The sequence below is a fragment of the Channa argus genome, chromosome 17, assembly GCF_033026475.1.
Source record: "Channa argus isolate prfri chromosome 17, Channa argus male v1.0, whole genome shotgun sequence".
Taxonomy (NCBI): Eukaryota; Metazoa; Chordata; class Actinopteri; order Anabantiformes; family Channidae; genus Channa; species Channa argus.
Genome location: NC_090213.1, coordinates 21861517 through 21885617, shown reverse-complemented (window position 1 = coordinate 21885617; position 24101 = coordinate 21861517). Strand labels below are relative to the sequence as shown.

The 24101-nt window shown below is 38.6% G+C and overlaps 1 protein-coding gene across 2 annotated transcripts in view; it reads right to left on the bottom strand.

Annotated features, from left to right (window-relative positions):
- Positions 1-24101, bottom strand: part of LOC137103030 (heparan sulfate glucosamine 3-O-sulfotransferase 5) — an 87933-nt gene that overhangs the window by 2757 nt on the left and 61075 nt on the right. For both annotated transcript variants that reach the window (XM_067483025.1, XM_067483026.1), the window contains one exon: positions 2243-2384. In XM_067483025.1, the coding sequence (XP_067339126.1) occupies positions 2243-2349 (107 nt within the window). In that variant the 5' untranslated portion in view covers positions 2350-2384. The remainder of the gene's footprint in view (positions 1-2242; positions 2385-24101) is intronic.

Below are 24101 nucleotides of genomic sequence, written 5' to 3'. Positions count from 1 at the left end.
AATAAAGAGTATATACTGCATCTCGATATTTTGAAGTCTCCTCTGAATTATTTCATAAATGCTGGATTTAACTCTTGATTCTTGTAATCTCTGTAACATAAGTCTGCAAAATAACAATCTTTTTTAAATGAATTAATGGTTTCTACTGGAACAGTTTTAAACATGCATGTAAAGAGTTCAATTTAACGAAGCAAAATAATGTTGTATCCCCAATTTAAAACATCTGTCAGCTATTTTATGGCAGGTTCCAATCTTGAGTTGTATTCAAAATTCTGTTCATCTATTTTATTATTTTCTTCAGTTTTCTGTATGACAGGCTTTTTTAACTGATTGTGCCACATGGACCATTACTATGACTAAAAAGCAACCAGAGGACAACTGTTGTAAGGTGCGAGGCACAGGTTACTTGAATCCTGTCACCTTGGATTTTCAAAATATTTTATTTTTCCATACATTTGATTATTCATATACAAGAATATTTTAACTATTGTAAAAATGTTTTAAAAGATAAACTAAAAGTGTTTCTAACAGCGCCACTGTATTATTGAATATCTAGGCAAGAACCATCTGCAATGCCTTCACAGACCACCAGAGGGCCGCGGATCACTGATGGAAAACCCCTGTTGTAGGAGTCTGACTTTATCCCCCATTTTTGCCTCATCCTCCCTTCATTCACTCTCTGGAATATAAAAATGCTTCAGTTTAAAAATATCCAAATGTGCATTAAGCTACACTCCAGTGTGGATAAAGTTACTGTAAAGCCAACTTATACTCTAAAGCAGCACCGTGGCAAACTGAACAGTTTAAACAGTGCTGTGCAAAATATCTAACGGTGTTAGTTAAGGCCCACCCCTATGTCAGACTGTTCTCAGCTTTTGCTCTGACACTAAGAAGTTGCCCAGGTTTTCTGTGCAGTATTTGTTACCATGAGCCACAGTACAGACATCTGACCTAATAAAAGTCTGATTCTCACTGTGCTTTCCTGACTTGGTCTCCATCAACTCCTGGAAAAATAATGTCTGAAAATGTCCTTTTTAACAAAGTCAGTCCTTGTTTTTAAGTTTTTAACTTTTAAACCTGTAGTTCTTTTGCTCTGGTCCAGACCATGGTCCATTTCCCTCTTGGTTCAGTTTCCTTTCACATATAGAAACATGCCGGCAAACCAGAAAAGTCACACAAGAATGGTCCGCTTGTTGGTTAAAGAGCTCTGGGGCAGGAACAAGAAACCACACACAGGAAAGATCCTGTTCTATACCAGTGACAATTTGCTGTAAAACAAGGAACAACTGCAGAATTGGTACTTGGTCATAACTGTGGTGATTAACTGGACAATTAACCAAGCGAAACTCTTCTGCAGATGCTGAACTTCAAAAACACACCGCAGTGCGACTACTGCTAGACCTGCCCAAACACCAAGAGCGGAAAAGAACCAGAGATCAATTTAATAATTTGACTAGAAATACAGTGACAAAATGCTACTTGAATCCAGAGAGCTTTGTGTTAACAATGCAAACCTTGAAGTATACCTTTTACCTTTTACACAGGTCTGAGTTCGTATTGAGCGTTAGAAGAGACCAGGTGTGAAAGCACCCTCAAAATGTACTTTGCTTGAACCAAGCCTCCCTCTCCTTGGTCTACTACACTCTGCTACACTTTTCAGGTAGTTTTCCTTACAATAAATAAGAATGCTCTAAAACGTATTTATTAGGCAAAACATAAAAATACTGTATAATACTGTATGGTTGCAAAAGAAAACAGTATAGTGCGCATCAAATATTACACAGATGAGTGTGATAAGATAAATGACCTAATAAACTGAAATTATTTCCTTGAGACATCTTGTGAAAAACCAGCCACTACATTATTTTTTACTCTTTCCAAACTGCTGTTGCTGCTGCTCTCCTGGGAAAAGTGTTTTCTTGTGTTGTATACAGTAGACATTCTGCCTCATTTGGGAAAGCTGACATAATCTCCCAGTTCCATGTCTGGGAGTAGTCACTGGCTGACAGGCTGCATTTAGGGCAAAAACACCTGTGGCTATCAAAACTGTAAACAGTGACAAAATCATGGGTAGTGCAGTAGTGCATTTAAACAACGACAAGTGGAGAATTGCATAAAGTGATTCACTAATTCACTGCAACTGTGTTATATTGATTCAGAATAAAAAAAGAAAAAAACAGATTGGAACTAAAATTGGGTTTTAAAGAACGTGCTGTATTTCTCAGAATCAGTGATGACTTACCTATCCAAGGTCCCAACCCTGGCCACGAGATAGAGGACACTTCCAATTGCAAGGCTGCCCAGAACAAAGAGCTTCTGTCTCAGCAATGCCTGCTGTTTGAATAGCATGGCCCTCCATCAATCTTCAGGACTGCATCTTCAGCCTGCAGAGAGCCCAACACATAAACCACTAATCACTAGGGGGAAGAGATACAGCCTAATGTTTATTAACACACACTCGATCAAGTCGTACAAGTGATTAAGCCGCACTCACACACATCTAAAAGGGCTGCACTTCCATTAGAGAAAATGTTCACCACTTTGCAACATTTATTTATTTATTCTTGACAACTCAGTGATCCTATTCAGTGCTATGCTGAAGCATGTTGTGAGGGCCCTGCTTTGAGATGGGAGAATGTAGCATTGCTGGAACTAGTTCAACTATGTATGTGTTTGAAGTTGTTGGACAAATTAAAGTTGCACTAATCCTTATACTTATATTAAGGATGGATCAAATGACCAACTGTTTTCTAAAAAGAGCAGTTTTTTTTAGCCTTTTTTTCAGTTAAAAAAAAGATCTAATAAACCCATAGTACACTTCCTGCCAAGCACCAAAACCACACATAGGTGAAGCAAGTTAAGTTAATAGTGATTAATGCAGCCTACTTGAAACAAAAAATACACTTTACAAATACCAAAAGATAATACTAATAATTGATAAGCATTGCCACAGTTGGTTGGCAGGCACCCTGCAATTAAACCTAAGGGATCTACCCTAAATATGCATATGTCTGACTAATCTGTAAAATCATGTCACCATTTCTACTTGACATATCTACCCACTGCAAGTAGGAAAACATGCATTTTTATTTTCCAGAGTTGGTCACTCTGGTAGTCTATGTACTGCCATAATCTGCACAAACTGCAGGTTTTAGTCAATAACTAATCACAATAGATACAAAGCTCCACAACCTACAAATGAAGCACATTTGTAGCACTCCCTGATTGGTTAGAAGGGCGAGTCTCGCTCTAAAACATTCATCATTTTTCATCAGTATTTTTCTAAACAACAAAACGAAACACAACTAACACAAAATTATACACTATGTCTTTGAGTTTATTTCTCTTTTGACATAAAGGAAACATGCACAATCCTTTCTCTTAGTCCAAGAGAGGAAACCACATCCTTTCATAATGTCTCACCGCAATATAAGAAAATGTCTTTTCTGTTGTTTTGCAGATCGATAAAACAATCCTTACTGCATCTGCAGCTTTACCACAGTGTGACTGGCAAATCACATTACACTATTACAAATCCAGATCCAGTCATAGCCCTACAACAAAAGGGCCAACTGCTGCCTAATCCAGCCTTTGAAACTGCCTACCATTACCAATAGAGCAGCTCCTCTAGAGCAGCTCATAAACAAGTCGAAGGAGGATTTGACCTCAGTGTGACTGGAAAACATTTCACTCATATTGCCTTGTGGTGACTTCTGTAGGGAGACCAGCAGAGCAATTGCAATTTCATCGGTCTGACAAAGCAGAAGAAGAAAGCCAGTTAGCCAGGGGCAAGTCCTGTGTTTGTGGAGTCCTATTTGGAAAATAAATGTTTTTCATTACATTCTGTATCTCAGAAATAAATGTGATGAATTCAATCATTTACAATAGAAATAAAGTCTATTATTATAAAAACACAGGACACTGTACACTATAAAACACTGAACACAGCTAAGATTACCGGCTATTATCTGCAATGTTTTTTTTTTTACTTTTAAGGTTTAGAATGAAACTATTTAACCAATCAGCCACCTTTGCCCCTTTTACCCTGCAGATTTTTCTGTGGTTATAAGGGTAAGTTGCAGTTTTGTTAGAGCGAACTCTGCGAATGTTACAATACAGTGAAAGGGGTTAGTGGGGTTAGTGACTAAATAGACATGGTTAGGTGTTGTTAAATGACTTGGTACTGTACATCACAGGAACAAACAGTTGTCTCACATCGCATTGAAACTCTGTTTTGCTGTGAGAAAGTGCTCAGATTTGTTGACCCATCGATCCATCTTTACCTCCCCTTGGCAAACCTTTCTGTCTAAATACAATGTGACTGTTCTATGTTCGCTGCAGCTGCTATACGTTAACATATGGTAGTATGTTGATTACTTTGGCCTGCTGATTTATATATTTTACAAAAGGACAAACTTCATTTTACACTTAATTTTACAGTTTTTGGAGGTTCTGTGTGTATTGTCTGTTTTTTTTGTTGTGTTTTAGTTTGCCTCCTCACCACTTGGGCCTTTGCTTGATAGACCCATTTACTAAACTGTCCATCGCTGTCAGACTGGTCTCACACACAAATTGTCCCCTTTCCTGCAGTTGATATAATTGCAGTTGTTTATTAGTTCATCTGGTTGCCTCAATTTGGTGTAAGTATTCTTTTTATGCAGTTATGGCTGCAAACTTTCTTAACCTTGCTACTACTAATTCCTACTGATGTTTTTAGAGCAATTCATTTGTCAAGAAACACACCTGAAACAAGGTTATAGGTGCATTTGACTGAGGGTATTAATGCTTTTAATTTTTTTTCATTTTCTATAGACATCATTTTGCATCTTTTTGTGTTGTCCCAGCATGCAAGGCACTGGCCTGAACCACTAGGAGAAAATTTCTGGTTCAGTGTCTTGCCGAGGGACACTTTCGCATATGGACGGTGCAATTGATGTGCAACTGCTCTACCTGCTGAGCCATGCTCTATATTTTTGGCTTTATATTTGGATCCTGAAAACTGTTGAGAGCACATCACCCTCAATAGAGGCCCAAGTTAGACAAAGCTGCCAGTCGTAGTTAAAATTTCTATGCTATGGTTGGAAAGTGACTTTTTGACGGATGGTTTAAAGATAATACTGGTAAAAGTTAGTCTTTTTTATGTAATTGAAATAAAAACCCTTTTAGATTGTGAAGAGTTTCCATTTTACTGAGTCTCTGACCTGCACAGACTCACAGCATCTCTCATGGAGACAGTTGTAATAATGAATAGAGAGTACGACTTGCTGCACTTTCTTTCTGACTTATTTATAAGAATGCACAGAAATTAATTGTTTGCCCTGTCAAAGAGCTACAACCAGAACAGCTCTGCTAGGCCATGAGCACAAGTCGGGACCTGTACAGAATTATCAATTAGGGAGCAGTTTATTTTCATGAACTATGCACTGGACCAAAGCCACAACTTTTATTTAGGCGGGAAGGAGAATTTACATTGGCTCTGGTTGTCTGTTTATGAATAATTAACTGCACCTTACAATTAAAGAGAAACATATAAATAAAAAGAAAAAAAAATTAAAGTCCACTTTTCTGTATGAATGTTGATGTAAAGTCTACAATGAAAAGATTTTCCAATGTACACTGCCGTCAAAGTTTCATGCTGCTTCTTTCTGTATTGAAAATTCTTATTCTTGTCTATAAAGCAGATTATCATGCAGTGTGACCTAAATAAACAACCAGAGGGTAGAAGTGCTGCTGCAAGAAAAGGAACAATATGATGACAGTACATTTCGCACATGCTTGGCATGAAACACCGAGCACAGAAATGCTCAGTGTGAGAAAAGGTACTTAAGAGTGGTGTGATGGAGCCCAGGTGCAATAAGCAGTGTTCAGCAAATCATAAAGTGCATAGTCTGTAGTGCCCTGCTGTTATACCAAGAATGTTCTGACCACTAACTAAACTCCAAGGAGAAAGAATAAAGGTTACAAGGCCCAGTTTTAATGATTTCTTAGAATCTGTATTCTTCCCCTTACAAGGAGAAGCTTAATTATGATTTAAGAAATATATATTATATATTAGGAATATTCTTTTTATTTGATTTCTTTATTTTTCTTGGATAATACAAGATGATCTTTTTACAGCTAAGTAACCGTTGCTGTGAATATAGGGCTTAGCAAAAAGCTAACTTGCAGCCCCTGGTCTGGTAAGGCTTTTCTTATGTTATGACTTGGACCTGAATCAAACAGCAAATATACAAAATACATTGGAGTTATTAAGATAATAAAAACTGGCTTATCCTTAGGGGACCAGCTTGTAAGGATCACCCTTAAATAAGTATGGCTTACAGATGTCAACAATTTCGAAAGACAGACTGACAAACATCATCATCTATGTCCTTGATGGTAGCAGGCCAAAAAAGGTTATTGTAATATTATATGGCTATGATATATATTAGGAACATTTCAATATTCCATTCACACCCACAGAGATCCTCCCTCTCTGTCAACTCGTTGATTGATTGAAAACACCTGACCCAGGTAATCAGCAAAGGAAGATGAATAGGTGGAAAATAAACAGTGCAGGGTTTCTTGAGAACTAAAGCAAAAGCAGGTAATTTTCTTGTTTTTCCTGCACATTTTTGACCAACATGTGTCATGAGTGATCATTTGTACATGAGCTCTATGCCTTCAGGGCTAATGGGCTAAGCTAGAGCACAGCAGAAAACACTAAGTGATTAGAGAAATGTTGACTGGCCTTTTTATGCTTGTAATTAAAACACTAAAATCTATGCTATTTTAAACCCTGATAACAACTATACTTAGGTTCAAAATATGGAAATATATGCACAGTGAAACTGCACAAATACCTGTTCAGTTATTCAGCCACTTGCTGTGTTAATTATCGACACTGGCCGTAACTTATTGTGAACTTATTCAGACTCTCTAGAAATATGACAGAATCATGTCAGGTGGCAAAGAATTCAATTTAATTCAATTCAACTTTATTTATATATCTTAAGGCACTTTACAGAATAAAGTCCAGACTATACAAGTATGTAGAGGCAACCCAACAAATCCCCCTTGAGCAAGCCCTAGGCAACAGTGGAGAGGAAAAACTCCCTTTAACGGAAGAAACCTCCAGCACAACCAGGCTCAGGGTGGACGGCCATCTGCCTTGACCAGTTGGGATGAGTGGAAAGTAAAGAGTGAAAAGAAAAGAGCAATAAAAAGCAACAACAAAACATCGGGCAGGTTGGTAGGACCAGTAGCTGCACACTGGAAACACAGAGCTTCAAAGCCAAGGACACCTGCAGAAAGGGACAGAGAGAGGGGGACAGAGGGGAAGAAGCACAACTACGGGAGAGAGAAGACACAAAAATGATAACATGCAGTGGTGACAAATAAATATATAGAGAAAAAGAGGAGAGGAGCTCATTGCACTTGCGGTATTCCCCCAACACTCTAAACCTATAGCATCTTAAGTAGCTTAACCAGGTTTGGCCCTGCCGAGCAAATGGTAAATGGTCTGTACTTATACAGCGCTTTTCTACCTATTGCCACTCAAAGCACTTTACACTGCTTCTTATTCACCCATTTACACTCACAATCACAGCTGGCCAACACTCACTGGGAGCAACTAAGTTGGGGTTCAGTGTCTTCGAGGACACTTCGACATGTGACCGGAGGAGCCAGGGATTGAACCAACAACTGTGAGATTGGTGGACAACCGCTCTACCTTCCTGCGCCACAGTTGCCCCGCAACCAAGAGCCACCTTGGTGCCGGTCCCAGAAAAAAAAGTTACAGCAGGAAGAACATCCAGCATAAAAAAAATTCATGGCAAATCAATGTATGGTGACCCCTGAAGAGACAAGCAGAAAGCAATTGATTTTTTGATGTTGCTTCAGAACAATCTGTAACCCACTCACTCCTCACAACATCCCAACTGCAAGGTATGCTAGGAATGGCATTTGTAGGTAACAAGGTTGCGAGATAAGTTTGTTATGATGCTTACACTAAACCTTCATTTACTACCTTCCTTTAAGTGGCGTCTTCCAAAAAGATCAGTGCAGCTTGGGTCAAAGTTCAGTTTAGCAAACCCACCACATGAGTTCAGTAGCCACTGCAACACATCACCTGCAGTTTTCCTTTAGTCAGACTCAGCTACAATTGTTTGAGAGGACTTCTGCTGAACTAAAGTTTTTTAGAAAGATGCTGTTCACTGTTTGCCCTCACATGATTTTCTCACTGCAACAGAGAAAGTAAATGGTAAATGTTCTGCACTTATATAGCGCTTTTCTACCTATTGGCACTCAAAGTGCTTTACACTGCTTCTCATTCACCCATTCACACTCACAATCACACTCACACTCATACACACTGATGGGGGAGCTGCTATGCAGCTGGCCAACACTCACTGGGAGCAACTAAGTTGGGGTTCAGTGTCTTGCTCAAGGACACTTCGACATGTGACGGGAGGAGCCGGAGATTGAACTAACAACTGCGAGATTGTTGGACAACCTGCTCTACCTTCCTGCGCCACAGTTGCCACAGAAAATGGTTAGTACAGTGTTACTAAGACATATACACATAATGGACATAACTCTGAAACTATGAAGCCCCAGGCTGAAAACTAGCAGGATTTCTCTCTGAGAAATAGTTGATATTTGTTGGGACAGTGCATTCAAGCTGACTGTTCATATTTTATGTGTGGAGAGACAATAAACGACAGTCATCAAAGCCTGCTTCACACTGCCTTATAAACGTTATTCTCTGACAGAACTGGTGCAGACTCCAAAGCCATCAAAGATAATGTCATTCATTCATCAGATGCATTTGCATGTTAAGGAAAACAAATCTAATAATATGTATTTGGCCCTTTGTTAGTGAAAATAAATTCTCCGGAGTTTGATGGAGACAGATAGCAGCGGCAGTAGTTCTTGATGCTGGAGTTGTTTCTGCTGAGGACGTTGTGGAGGGAGAGAGACAGAGTCAGGGATACAGAGAGAGGGCAGAGCATTGATGAATAATTCACCACTATGTACTTTATTATTGTTATTGATCTTTGTTTATGCACAAGGGAATGATTCTGCTGTTCGGCTCAGAGCTCTGCCCTCTGCCAACCTCCGCTCCCTTCCTCCAAACCATACGTCCATTTTGTGATAATACACTTACATTATTTATCACCTGTCGCTGCAGGTCCCTTTGTCTCCATCATTACTTCACTACTGTCTTATCCTGTGAAACTGTATTTTGCAAGAATGGTCAAGGCAACAAAAATACTCTGACAAGTGTACATTGGAGATGTACATACAGTGTCTGCACCCTCATATCTGAATATACATAACGTTTTTACTTTTTCCACACTAGGTCATCAGGGATACAAAAAAGTTGAGCAACTGTGGACTACTAGTATGATATACTATACTAATTAGAGATGCTTTATCACGCTCATCGCTTTGATGACAAGGCTGATGTTAATGTTAACGAGTGATTATTTTAATGAGCTTATTCACTGTTTCACAGCCAGATTAACCTCTCTGGTCCAGCCTCTCTCTTATTCTTCTACCACCCATTACATTCAATCACTGCACACAGTCAGACTCTTCTTATATACAGCATAAATGGTCCTTTTCCTCATTGTCCTTCTTGTTTGTCCTCCTGGCACTCACTGAGCTGTGGACTTAAGTAACCAGGTTACAGTCAGCTTTCTCAGGATTGTGAAGTGTCATGTAAACAGGAAATCGGGCTAGGGGATTACGGAAACCTGGTTTTGCCAGGTAGACTGTAGGAGAAGGCTGATTTCTTTGCTGTGTATCATCTTTCTAGAACATCTGTGGAGGAACATGCAGCTGAGTGAAAGAATGAAGGGAGAGATCATTAACGGAGCCATGCTTCCTCATTTTTAAAGCAAAGTCTGAAGTCTGAAGCCTGAAGTCAGACTGAAAATCTAACTAACACAAAGTGCCTATTATAAGTGTAAATAAGTAACTTCTCCCGTTGATTTTTCTATATTCCCGTTAATTTCTATATAAAGGTAGAAAAGCACCATATAAGTGCAGATCATAACTTGGACTACTTGACATACTGCTGAAGAGCTGGGGAATTTCACACTGGTGATCAATACAGTTTGATGATTATACTGGATTTTGTATTCCAATCAAATCATGAAAATGCAGTAAAATAAAAATCTGATATTTGCTTCTGAACTGTAGTAAATATGAAGGTAAATGCTCTGCACTTATATAGTGCTTTTCTTCCTTTCATTCACCCATTCACACTCACAATCACACACACAGACTCATACACACTCACCGGGAGCAACTAAGTTGGGGTTCAGTGTCTTGCTCATGTGATTGGAGGAGCTGGGGATTAAAACAAAAACTGTGAGATTGGTGGAAACTGCTCTACCTTCATGCACCACAGTCGCCCACAGGTAGAACTACCTCATGACTGCAAAATAAAATACTTAAATTATTGTAGTTACTTTTATACTACATTCAAATGTTGTAATGTGTTGCAGTTGGTCACTGAACAAAGAATGATGAGAAACTTCTTGTTTATCTCCCCAACATAAGCTGCTAATTACTGCCTGCGACTGCGTCTCACACAGCTCTGACATGACGACAGAGGAGCTAGTGTTGGACTCACAAAGCAATATTTGGCTTTGTGATCTTCTAACACCAAAAAAGACAACAATCATAAACTGTGAGCTGCAAGACAAAAAGAAGAAAATATTCCCACAAAGTTTCAGCAACTTTATCTTAAGGCTTTGTCTGCGGTAACATGTACATACAAATACAGTACACATACATGCAGACATGCTACCCACAAAAGTGAAAGACACTGATGTTCTTGTCAGAGGATGAGATCAATGACAAAATACCTTCCTTTTAAGAGATGTGTGAACACACAGCTAAGTACTGTATATAACTATAGATATTAAACTGTCACAATATTCTTGCCTCTTTACTCTCTGCCTTTGAAGACACGCTGAAAGGGAATAGAAACATTTCAAAAATAGACTAGGGTTAAGTAGAAAACAGATATGCACTTTGGTGCTACCTCACAATTGTCGCAGGACCTTCCTGTAACAATGTTGAAAAAAACATAAAAAAACCAAACTGAAACAAAAAATTATTCCACTGTCCAATCAGATGAGTTGAGAGGCACTTCTTGACCATTCAGGTTCATTAACTTAAACAGGATGGGGTTAGCACTGCCAGCTCACAGCTAGAAGATCACCAGCTCAAACCTCGACTGGCCTGCTGCAGACTTTCTCTGTGGAGTTTGCATGGCCACGCCATAGGCACTAATGCCCCCCCATACCATCAGAGATGCAGTCTTTTGAACTGCCCGCTGATAGCAAGCTGGGTGGTCCCTCTCCTCTTTAGGCTGCAGGGCATGGCGTCCATGGTTTCTAAAAAGAATTTCAAATTTTGATTCCTCTGACCTCAGAACAGTTTTCCATTTTGCCGTAGACCATTTTAAATGGGATTTGGTCCAGAGAACACGGTGGCGTTTCTGGATCATGTTCACATAGGAATCCTTCTTTGCATGATACAGCTTTAACTTACATTGTGGATTGAACAGTGAATCAAAATGTGAAAAATCTGGATCACACGCATCCAGTTTTGACCTTCTGCCTTGTCCTTGCACACAGAGATTAATACTGATTGTCTGAATCTTTTGATGATATTATATACTATACATGGTGGGATCTTGAAAGTCTTAACACTTTTACATTGAGGAACATTTTTCGGAAATTGTTCCACAATTTTTAGATACACTTTGTCACAGATTAGTGAACTTCTGCCCATTGTTACATTTAAGAAGATCTGCTTCTCTGAAATGCTCCTTTTATACCCAGTCATGTTACTGAACATTTGACAACTGACTAATTAGTTGTCAAATGTTCTTGCATTTGTTTTTGATTTCTGGCAAATACATTTCCAGCCTTTTATTCCCCCTTCCAAATGTTCTGAGATGTGTTGCTGCCATGAAGTTCAAAATGAGCTAATATTTTCTATGAAATAGTAAAATGTCTCAGTTTCAACATCTGTTATGTTGTTTATGTTCTATTATGGGTTAATGAGATTTGCAAATCATTGCATTTTGATTTTATTTTGGTTTAACTCATCATCTCAACTTCTTTGGAATTTGGGTTGTATGTTTAAAGACGTGTTTAAATTGTGGTTAGGCAGACGGCGATTCAGTGGTTCTCTAGTAAAAATGCAATGTGCATTGCATCTTGCAGCCTGCAAGTGCTTTCTCCACCCAGGGCTTTAATCTGGTTGAGGAAACATGGCTGTGATCAGATTGGCCATATAGCACCTGGATGTTGTGTGCAGCAACAGTGTGGTCAGATGTAAATACAATCTGTGAAAAGTAGACAGATTATTAACATTGTACTAATTAAAATATTTTAAATAATAAATTAATCAAATGACCTTGTGCAATGTGCCTTCACAATTAGCTTTGAAAATGGCACTTAAAAACTCATTTACAGTCTATTTGCTGCAGTATGCCATGGGAAATATCACATTTTTCAGAGCAAGACAAACGTGAATAATTGGGGGATTTCCTTTTGAGAATTTGTATTTTTTATTTCATACTCTTAATTCAGCTATAGAGCAAGAGATGCGTGCAAATTTAAATAATTCAATACATTTGCTTTTGATTTATTTCTCAGCTTTTCAGCTTTTAATAAACGTATTTTACATGTTTCTGAGATTGACAATCAAGAATGTGATGTAATAATTTGAAATACATCTGTGCTTGCTCTACCTTCAACAACACAATCCGATTACACCCTTTACCAACCGTTTCCAGGGGGCTGGTGATGTTCCATTTTGAAGCTGATGTGATTGTGTTCTTCACATCTTTGCTTCCCACTGTACATGTTAAAAACTAACAAGATTAACTGAGTGACAAGGCCTGTTTTAGCTTCAGAGTTAAGTGCAATAATGGGATTCATAAGTGGATTGTGTGTGTTATGGTTAAAATGCAGGGTCAGAACAGAAAGTGTGTGTGTGTGTGTGTGTGTGTGTGTGTGTGTGTGTGTGTGTGTGTGTGTGTGTGTGTGCGAGGGGAGGGGCTCTCTGCTCTCCCCTCCTCTGTGAGCCTCCTGAATCACATCAGGTACCAACACCTGCTAGCAGGGGGTCTCTAAAGCAGCTGCGTGCCTTTAACAGCTGCTGAAACCCCCCTATCTCCACCCTCAGAGGAGAGGCTGTGTCCTAACAACCAACCGGCTCCCAGTTCTCCAGTTTCCTAGAGCTCTGGATGCTGTCTGGTTCTGGCACTACAGGCAGACTGACAGACATGCCCCTGAGTGCCGCCTATCTGTCCTGTCTTCCCTCAATTCCCAGTTCCCCCTGCAGTAGCTTTGTCTGTGTGGCTTTAGTTTATCTGATTTTCTTCCCTCTCTCTGACGCCTTTCCCTGCACTGAGCAATGTAGCCTCTCCTCATTATGTACAAACAGAAAATGCAATTATAGGCATCCCTCCAAACAATGGCATGTCAACTGATGGAGATATCAGGCGCTTTCACGAACCATCATCACATGCACTTTTATTTGTGAAGTGCCGTGAGGACTTCACTGGAAGTATTGCTACCCAAAGAGAGGATCAGAAGGATTCAATATTTGACTCCTTTACTGCAGCAGTTGTTCTTCGTTTTATACAGGCCATCATTTGAGTGCAAAAATAAAAAGCCAGGACATTTTCAACACCAAATGTTTTTTATTACGGGTCAGTCAGGGTCACAGCAGTCACACTGCCATTAATTTCATCAATGTGTAAGTGAACATACGCTGACTTCCTATTGAGGGGTGTGAACCTGTGATCTACATCTAAAGGCTTGATATGTATTTTTAGTTTAAGTATTGATTTAAATTTGAGCATTATTGTTAGTGTTGTTATTTAAAATTGCAATACTTTCAAAAGATTTTTAAATGGTCACTGTGTGTGGGAGAGGACAGTGTCTGATGGATCTTTCTGCTTAAGTTGCCCTAGGAAAAAGAGTTAAAAGTTTTTAAGGCTTTGCTCATGAGTGAGAGAAAAATGGAGACTGACAGGTGGATTGGTATAGTGTCAGCAGTAATGCAGACAGTGAACCAAACCACTGGGATGAGCAGGGAGCTCTCAACTTATCTGTCTATACTTGAAGCCTGACCTATGGTCTAGCTTTGGGTAGTGATGAATAAATTAGATCACAAATACAAGCAGCTAAAATGAGTTTACTGCGTATTGTTGGCTAACCCTCAGAGTTAGGATGGAGATCAGAGCTGCTGCTCTTTCATGTCCAAAGGGGCCAGTTTAGGTGGTTCAAGCAAACCTCCTTTTGGAGGAAGAAGATTCACAGATTTAAACTGTATTGTGACAATAAATGCTGCTCCCTGACCTTTTTAGTTGTTACATTTGTATGTCTCAGCAGAAATGCAGATGGGCACGAGCATTTTAAAGGATGTGTGGAAAGTTTTAGATAGACTTTGGGTAAATATTTAAGAAAAACAAGATGTCATCACTGTGTGTAATGAACTCTACCACCTCTTTTAGGAAGCTGAAACCCAGTTATGTGTATACATGGCAGAGAAGTATGCGTTCTCCAGGAGACATTTACCTGAGGAAATCAGGTTTGACAGATTCCCTAGCCAAATAACAGACTTCAAAAATCTGCTTTTAAAATATATAGTATATAACATCAAATTTTATCAGCTTACACACACACACACACACAAGCACACACAGTCGTCCCTTTGAGGCTAAAGCAGTTGCAGCCCATCCACACAGGAAAAACCGTGTCATCTCATTTCATAGCTGGACTAGCAGAGGCCCTGGGGGAGAGCAGAGGTGGCAGGCAGAGGTTAAAGCTGAGTAATGTGTAAGTGAGGAGTCTCTGAGTCATGAAAACACTGCAGGGATTGCTGAGATATGTCCTCTCTGAACAGCCACTTTATGCCATTCACCTTCTCGTCCGTCAGCTCAGCCCCTGAGCTGCTTCTCTTTCAGGGTTTGAAATGCAGCAACCTTGAGCCATCTTTGCAGTATATCTTCAATCAAACACTTATCCATGGATGTTTTATGTGTATGCCCTTCAAAAACCATATCAAGAGCCACGGTGCATTCATCTGCCGTGCTCAACTCTAAGTGACACTGACTCTGATAGGATGTTAGCAGGGGTTTGACAGCTTGTGTGAACATCCAGGGGATAGATGAGGACAGGGTGGAAAGGAAACCAGAGGTAGCTCCTGGTGTAGGGGCAGCCCTACAGCAGTAGTCAACATATGTGTGGAGCTAATTAGCCACGCAGCACTTGTGCAAAAACCTTTTAACTGTTTCCAGCCATCAAGCACCTTGTGATTTACTCTGACAGGCCTTCTGCTCGGCTTTGCATAAAAACGCCAGTGTGGGTGTTTAAAATTTTATCCACCTCCCTCAGCAGAGGCCTATCATCTGCGGTTCATTTAACATTTTATGTTTTTCTCTCCCTACATGAAAGTTAGCATCACAACGGTGTCTGAATCCAGCTAGAGAAAGGTGTCACCTGTCAGCCACTGATAGGTCGGCTCATCATTTAAAAGAGTCACATTGTGTTTTTTGTGGTATTTTTAGGCAGAACTGTTGTGATGATGGGTTTTTATATAATGTATGTACACAAATCCTATAAAGGTAACGTCTCTGTTGTGAGAGGACTTTAATAGAGACTTTCATGAGTTTGATTTGTAACATACTGCACATGGTACTGCATAAAAGCTCATTGCAAAAAAAAACTAAAACCCAAATATGAATACCAGGCTTATACTGGTATACTAAATCACATTCTGGCTCATTTATCCCATTTATAGGCACCAACATAACCAGAATAACTTCTTAGATCTTAAAACTGATGCTGGAATTTATTTATTTATTCTATTGTTCTTTGGGTGTCCAGACCCAGGATGGGGTTAGCACTGCCAGGTCACAGCTAGAAGATCCCCAGCTCAAACCTCAGCTGGCCAGGATGACAGCTGTTTTGCGGAAGCATATAACTACTACTCTAAAATAGCCACAATCTCAGCTAAATATAAACCATAAGTAACACAGTGTATGTTGACTAGTTGAACAATAAGCCAATAAAGTTTTTATCATTTCCATGCAAGAAATTACTCATTTAAATTTAGAAAGTGGTTAGATTATCCAAACTAAGTCTGGTTATAAATGTGATTTGACATTTTCTGCAACATAAGATTTACTCTGCCAGGTGAGACAGCAGTGAACTCAGCATTCTGCAGCCTGGATCCTGAGAGCAAACAACCAGTCAGTGTCATCATTCCTGGTGACGTGACAAATTGTGAGTTAATTTACAACTGGCTTGTGTTCCTGGCATTTTAAAATATTAGAATTAACTTTCGAAGATAAAAGCTGTTGTCAGAGTTGAGATATGATACATGTTAGTGCCATCTGCCTGAAGGAGAAGTAAAATAACACACCCTTAATAGAATAATAAAGATGTCTGCAGATGTACAAATTTTTCAAGAAGTGCACAATAATCTCTAGTTTTTGATATTTCATAACATACATTTGATAACATATAGATATATGTTATCAAATATTAACATATTTGATAACATGTATCTCTAACCTCCATCCAGTCTCTATCAGAAAAAGCAGACACTGAAATAGTAAAAACCAGTTACCAGTTAAACCAGTAAAAATGCTGGAAAATGCCACAACATAGATAACACGTTCAGTTGACCAATCAGAAGCCAGAGAGAAGTTAATTTTGAATGGGCCAGTCACTGACCCACATTGTTTTCCCCAGTTAGACCCCTACAGATCAATCTAAACCTGCTCTTGGTAAACTAGTTGTTCTTTGTTTTTGTTAAAGTCAACTTTTATAAAAATTGTATTATTTCGAATTCATTTTATTTTATTTAAATACATATGAGCTAACTCCAGTGTTTAGATTTATAATTAATAATTCAGTCTGTATAACAGTCTACATGAAAATCTTTTGGACATATAGTGATATAATGACAGCAGCTTCAAAATATCAGTGCCCAATATAATGATCTGCTATAGCTATGCAGAATCTGAGTTTATTTCAATGTAATTTTAACTGTAATTTTCTTTTTTGATAAATGCGGTAGTTATGCATCACTATGCAAATTAGAGACTTGTAGGAACTTTTCAAGGAGGTTTTAGCTACTTTCTACTAAAAATACTGTAGTTGGCAACACTGAGCTTAATTAATGTTATAACCTGCAGCTTCTAACTCGCAGTTAGATCAGATTTTTGGCAAAGGGCGATTAGTTGGCATCGCTGTATTTTACTTTTCTCACTAGCATTGTAAATGTTTAATAGGTGTTTTAAGAAAGACAATAGACACCTAAACATTTGTGTTTGCCTACACACTGAATTCATGGAGAAAACTAGGTCATTCCAATTATTTCACATACATTTTTTTTCCATTGCTTGTGAATGTCATATAAAAGAATGACTCACTTGAGTCAAACGCAAGCACAGACACAAAACACAACCTAATTAAAAAAGCAACTCCATCAATTCGACAACATGGGTGCAGCATTGAATGTATGGTGGCTTTTTGCAGCATTTTCCTTAAAGCTGTACCTTCCTTGATATTCCCTGAAAAACTGTCAGTAAGCTTTCGACACAGGGTAAAGCACATTTGGATGCAGACTTTTATAGGCACACTTGGAGGAAAGACACTCAAAGTCAGAATGTGAGTGAACACACTGCCAGATCCTATTCTGCATCAGTGAGTAGAAAATTTATCACAGAGTGCCGCTTAACTGGACAAATGACTGTAAATACCCCACAAGTGTTAGGAAATTTAGGGAAAATACCAAGGGGATTAAAAAGCTTTGTGTTGCCTAAAGGAAGCATAAAGCCATAAAGCACTTAAAAATATATCTCCCCAGAATGATGAGGTGACTCTAGAAGTCAGGTGAAATGTAAAGGTTGTCAAAAACAGTGAGGGTTTTTCAGAGACTCTACAGGTTCCTACTTCAGTGCTGTATTAGTGGAGAAAGCTGCAATGAGCCGCCCATCAACTGCTCAGGGAGCCAGTCAACCATCGTCAAGTCAGGGCAGAAAGCCCTGCTGGGTTCGGCATAATTCTCTTCACTTGTGCATTTCAATGCAGCTCACTCCAAAGCCTCACACTGGCATCACTGAAGTATGAACTGACATGTCCAAAGAGATGTCAGTCCACAGCAGAGAAGACACCAAAGAGCAGAGTATGAAAGGTTTATTACACAGGTGTCACTAAGAGAATGGACTATGAAATGAAGAAAGTTTGATATCTGTGAAGGTAAAGCTACTCTAAAGTTTTACATATGAACAATGAATTATATTTTTATGTGTAATGTGAAAGTTATCAATCATAGGTAGCTGTCCACTACCTGCTCAGCATCAGCTTAAACTGTTTGAGGAACAGGTGAACACCAAAATGAAAAAAGTTCATATATTTTAATAAAAAGCCAAACTGAAATTTGTGAGTGGGCGCCTAATTTATTAATAGCTCATCGATGCAAATACATGGACATATGCAACACAACAAGCAGCCAGCAGAAGGCGAGAAAAAGATGACTGCTAATTAGCAAAAACAATGTAGGTGTCATGAACAAGTTTAATACTCAAATGCAAAACCACAGAGCAATCGGACAGAGTTTTGACTTAATGGAAAGTAGAGGTAACAAGAACATTTTAATAAGGTACTTAGGTCATAGACTAGCGAGCAACACTCATTTCAGTCGGCAAACTCAATGGTCACTGGTTAAAAAAGAACCTGTTTTTGTTCTCGGTTTATCATAAATTACGATATTTAAGTGGTAAATCTTATCTGCTACTCGTTTGCTTTAAACTGTGTATGTGCTGTGTTCAAATGGAAAGTTTGACAGATGTAGCAACAATCACAAAGGGAGTGAAACTTAAACTTTGTAGTCAAAATAAATTTATGTTGCGTGTTTAGCTGGTTGTGGAATTTCTTTGTGTGGTCACAGAACAACAACCACAACTAAAACAACAACAACAACAAAACAAAAACAAACAAAAAAACAAGAAATATAGCTTTAAGTTTTTAAAATATTTTTTAATATTTTTATAAGAATTATAAAATTTACATATATCAATGTTGACCAAACTGTTCAAATGTCAAATGGTATTTACTAAATGTACGGAAAAAATGTAGTGGAATAATATGTTAAAACTGTAAACTCATGTCATACATGGCTATTGAGCAGGAAATTCAAAACGACATTCTATTAAACAAAGGCCTGGAGTACACCATTTACTACGTATTTGAAAACTGATTCGCTATTTATAAATGCATCAAATTATAGATTCACTTATGCTTTGCTTTTTTGCAGTGCCACTCAATCAGTAATGAAAAATGTATTCGTACTGCCTGTCTGACTGTCTATGCCTGGCCCTAGAACCACCTCTCCTTAACTTAGCAAATACAATTATAAGAGGAAAACTAAAAATACAACAATGCCATATGTTAAACAACAACTGCAGCACCTAAAAGTTCCTAGCAGCCCCCCTGACACCGAGAGATGTGTGGCTCTAGATTCTTGCAGTAAAGCTGCAAATCTGCCCAGAAAAACCAGTGACTGTATTTCTAGCTTATATTGGAGAAGGTTCCATTTATGGGAGGCTACAAGCACAGTTTGAACCTTGTTTTGTTGAAGTAGGTACAGTAAAAAAAAAAGCTGTAAGCAAAGAATAGGCTAAAGCCATTTGATGTTTTTTATGCCATTATCCTGAAGGTGATAGAATAAATATCATGTTATTTTGGTACAATAACTTTGCATTCTTGTTACAACAAGATCATTTTTCAAAGTTCATTTTGTCATTATATTGAGCTTATTTATCGAAATCCAAATGACTGCTTTCGTAAATTACAACTAATGCCTTATCCTTCAAAGTTTGGGGATTAAAAATTTAAATATAGGCAATTTGATGTTTTGCACAATTATGCTAATGTTTAACTTTTTTTTCATTTTATTTTTTCTTTCGGCTTATCCCGTGAGTTCAGGGTCACCACAGCGGATCATTGTCATTTGTACGCATGTTGATTTGGCACAGTTTTACGCCGGATCCCCTTCCTGACGCAACCCTCACCATTTTCTACCGGGCTTGGGAGCGGCACTGCATGGCTGGGGATGGGCATCGGCTGTGGGGGGTTCAGTGTCTTGCCCACACTTCAACATGTGGTCGGGAAGAAAACTCTGACCTAACGGTCGATGGGCATCTACTCTACCAACTGATCCACTGTCACCCCACCATTGTGATAACAGGATAATATCTTAACATCTCAAGACAATAACTTTGCTTAATAACTTTGTTTTCTCGTGATAATGAGATAAATAAATTTATTAAAATCCAAATAATTATTTCAGCTTTAATACATCACAATTAATGACTTATCCTTCAAAGTTTGTGTAGTAAAAATGTAATTTTGCTATGGTTCAACAGTGAACATAATGGACACATGTCCATGGACAGCGCCAGTGTCCTCCACACATTAATGTGTTGATAATGTGCCATGCAGAGAGCACACTGAAGTTACTCATGTCCAGAGATAACCTTGATCCAATCACGCAAATGTTATCTGGCTGTAACAAAACACAAATCAACACACATAGAGTCATTTGTAAAAGTAAGTACCCCTCTTATAATTCCACAGAACCAATGGTCTTAGAGAAGCAATTGTTGCTGCACATCAATATGGAATTAAAACTCTTATGGTGGATAAAGCCATACAGGAAATGATTATGATTATGATTACTATGTCAAGTTATTGCTGCTAGTGTGTGTGAAATTTTATTTCTATAACTAAGACAATGTGATATAAACAGGAAGCAATGAAACTCAGGGTGAACCAAGGCCAAAACAACAAACCAAAAAATCGATTTCCCAAAGAAAGTGCTAGCTGGCCTCTAGGAAGAAACAAAGAAAAAGACAGTCACTGACCCTAACTCCCTAACGTGAAAACAAGAGAAAATGGCAGCTTCAATACTATTTACAGGTATGTACAAGATAGGAATAGTGAGGAGTAACATTATTTACAGAATATACAATAAATACAATAATCCAGAATAACTACTTCAAATAATACCCTTCCTAAATTTAGAACGCTCAAAAAGGTTTAGAGGCTGAGGACAGGGAACAGGTGCTGCTGCCAGAGAAGCTAGTCTGGCTGGTGGGAATCATACTTTTTAAACTTCAAGAAGTGTAGGATGGACCAATCACCTATATATAGGTACAGGGCACCTATAACTTAGACACACAGATCCACACAAACAAAACAAAAAGCTCTCAATCTTACTCAGAAACATTCACACAAAACACAACTTAAAAGGAACAACAATTACATCCCATGAAGCCAGGGCGGTAACCTGAGGTTGTATTTGCCTAATACTAAGACTCACTATGATCAGATGATTTTACATTAAAAAAAAGAGAATTGACCATTGTACTACATTTGACCAGATTACTACAAAGAGAAAGATTATTGTGACTCATTAATCCTGTGCCTCCACTTTTTCAGGGTAACATTTGAACATGAGCGAGTAGGAGCACTGATAAAGCACTGGTTTGGTTTAGGCTACTAATAAAAACATTTTAAAAAAAAATTATTTGTTAATGCAGATAGTTATTTTCTCAGCTCTCACAGCTGTGGCACCTTTGGGGTATCTGCTGCCTCTGATATGACAATTTTTATTTCATCTATCACCATGTGGAAAAAGATTCAGGGGGCTGCTGACAGACAGATTGGAATTGAGCTGCACACAAATGGTCATTTATTCTCTCTTGGGGGAACAAAGGTGACGGTGATTTGTTTTAGTGCGCTCCAGCCAAATTACACATCCTCTAACAGAATGACACTTGCACTGTCTAAGGACCGTTTTACATGGACAAGGCAAATTAAGTTATCAAACACTAGACATCCAAGAGATGTGGTTCATCTCAGTAGTCTACTATTTCAATCAGTATAGTTAAACATTAGGGTTAGGTCAGGTTGGTAAGGCTGTCGTCCACGGACCACTGGGTCAGTGGTTCAGTCCCGGCTATATGTTGAAGTGTATCTGGGCAAGACACTGAACACCTAACAGCCTGTTCCCATCCCCAGCCGGGCAGTGCCGGTAGAAATTGGGGAGGGTTGCGTCAGGAAGGGCATCAAGCGTAAAAACTGTGCCAAATCAACATGTGGACAAATGATCCAATGTGGTGACCCTGAACTAAAAGAATAAGCCGAAAGGACAAAATAAAATCCTGTTATCACAATGGCATAAAAAACCCAGCATCCATGGATGTTCTCAGCTACCATAATAGAGCCGAGATCTCTGCCTCTCACCCAGTGACAGCTGGGATATGCTCCAGTCTCCCATGCAGAAGAAAAAGTGGTTACAGATAAGGGATGAATACTTGTTACACTAGTAACAGTCAAATAATGGCCTTAGAACTAAAACTAGATTTACTGCCTTGTGGTCGTATGTCTCTGCCAACTAGCAAAGTTGTAGTGTACGTGCACATCTGTCCAGACTCACAAGTCCATGTTGAAGTTTATTCCAAATGTAATGAAGTTGTATTTGGACACTGATGAAACTGCAACAGACATGGTTAAAGGCAACTGTGCCTATTGAGAGTACAACCTAAATTTCACACTTCACACTCAATCTAAGGGATAAAAAAAAGAAAATGAGGGCTGCGTTTGTGTCTTTGTGAAAAGACTGTTTTAGCTTCAGGAGAACTTAGCATATGGGAGCTCATTTAGTAGAAGAAATAAATCAATCCAAAATGTTGCTTCTACCCTGCATCTGCTCTAATCAGGCAACACAGTGTTGCATTTAGAGATCTTTAAGAGGTTCACAAATTTGCACTGGCTTAAGGTGCACACACTTTATTTAGTGCTTTAGAGCATTTAAATACTTTAACCTTTAGCCTCTGCAAAGTATTCTTGGTAGCCTTCAATAAACACTCTATACAGTATAAGGTTATAATGCAGGGGTTGGTGGGAGATCTATTAAAATGTTCCAAATTTCACAAGCCAGACACTGAAACCTTAATGAAATGGAGTGAGGTCTGGAGTCATGGACGAGACAAAGCTCATCCCTGTTATTAATGGGCTCTGTCTGTCTAGGACACATTTGTCATTTCTGTAATGTCACACAGCCATGAAGGAGGACACAATAAAATACAGAGCCCGGAAGCTCCACTTATTAGAATTAATAATTCATAGGACTGCAATTTTAATATTCTTGTACTAATACTTATACATTAGTAAAATACTTGAAACATCATCACTTAAAACAGGAATGTTTCATGATAACAAATACATTTTAAGAATGATGCTAAAAATGAATAAAACATGAAAACTAAAAAAACAATTTAACAAAAAAGTTGTTCTTCAATATAATAAACCAATTGACTTAAAGGCCTGATACTCGTTGGGTCTCAGCACAGCACTCACACTGCACTCACTGACCCGTGATTCCAGCAGCCAGCCTAAGACACGAATCCTTGTAAAACGGAATTAATCACATTTCAGAACCGTCTACAGAATAAAAGTGGCCTTGATCTAATTTTAACTTTTCCAAAGCAACTAATTTAAAATCAAACAATTTGAAACAGAAAACAGAAACAAAAAAACCTTTTAAAGACTTTGGCAAATATTTGCTTGGTGCACATTATGGTCATGCTTTGGGATGTGTGCTGATGGACTAGGTGACTAGGTGACTGATGACCTTAGTGGTCCACTCTGATAGATTGCAGCTCCGCCGGTGTTACAGCTAATGATCCTGGAAATTCACACAGCATCATATGATGCAGTGTGAGAAGAGTAGATTCTGTTTGGTCCTGACTAGGCCTGTAGTGGCTGCAGTGATGATACTCAGTGTAATACAGTACCTGACTGTATATGTTAAAAAGTCATGTTGGGACACTTCTGGTGTTTAGTGTTTTTATTGTTGTCATAATATTTAATATTCTGACTAAAATCAGACCAGAGTGCTGCAGTAGTTTGTGTCCTAATCCCAGCTGGTGTTTCAATAACGCAGCAGTTACCTTTCTGACAAACAACTTGAGGTGAGGTTGATGTCATTTCACATTTTCCCCT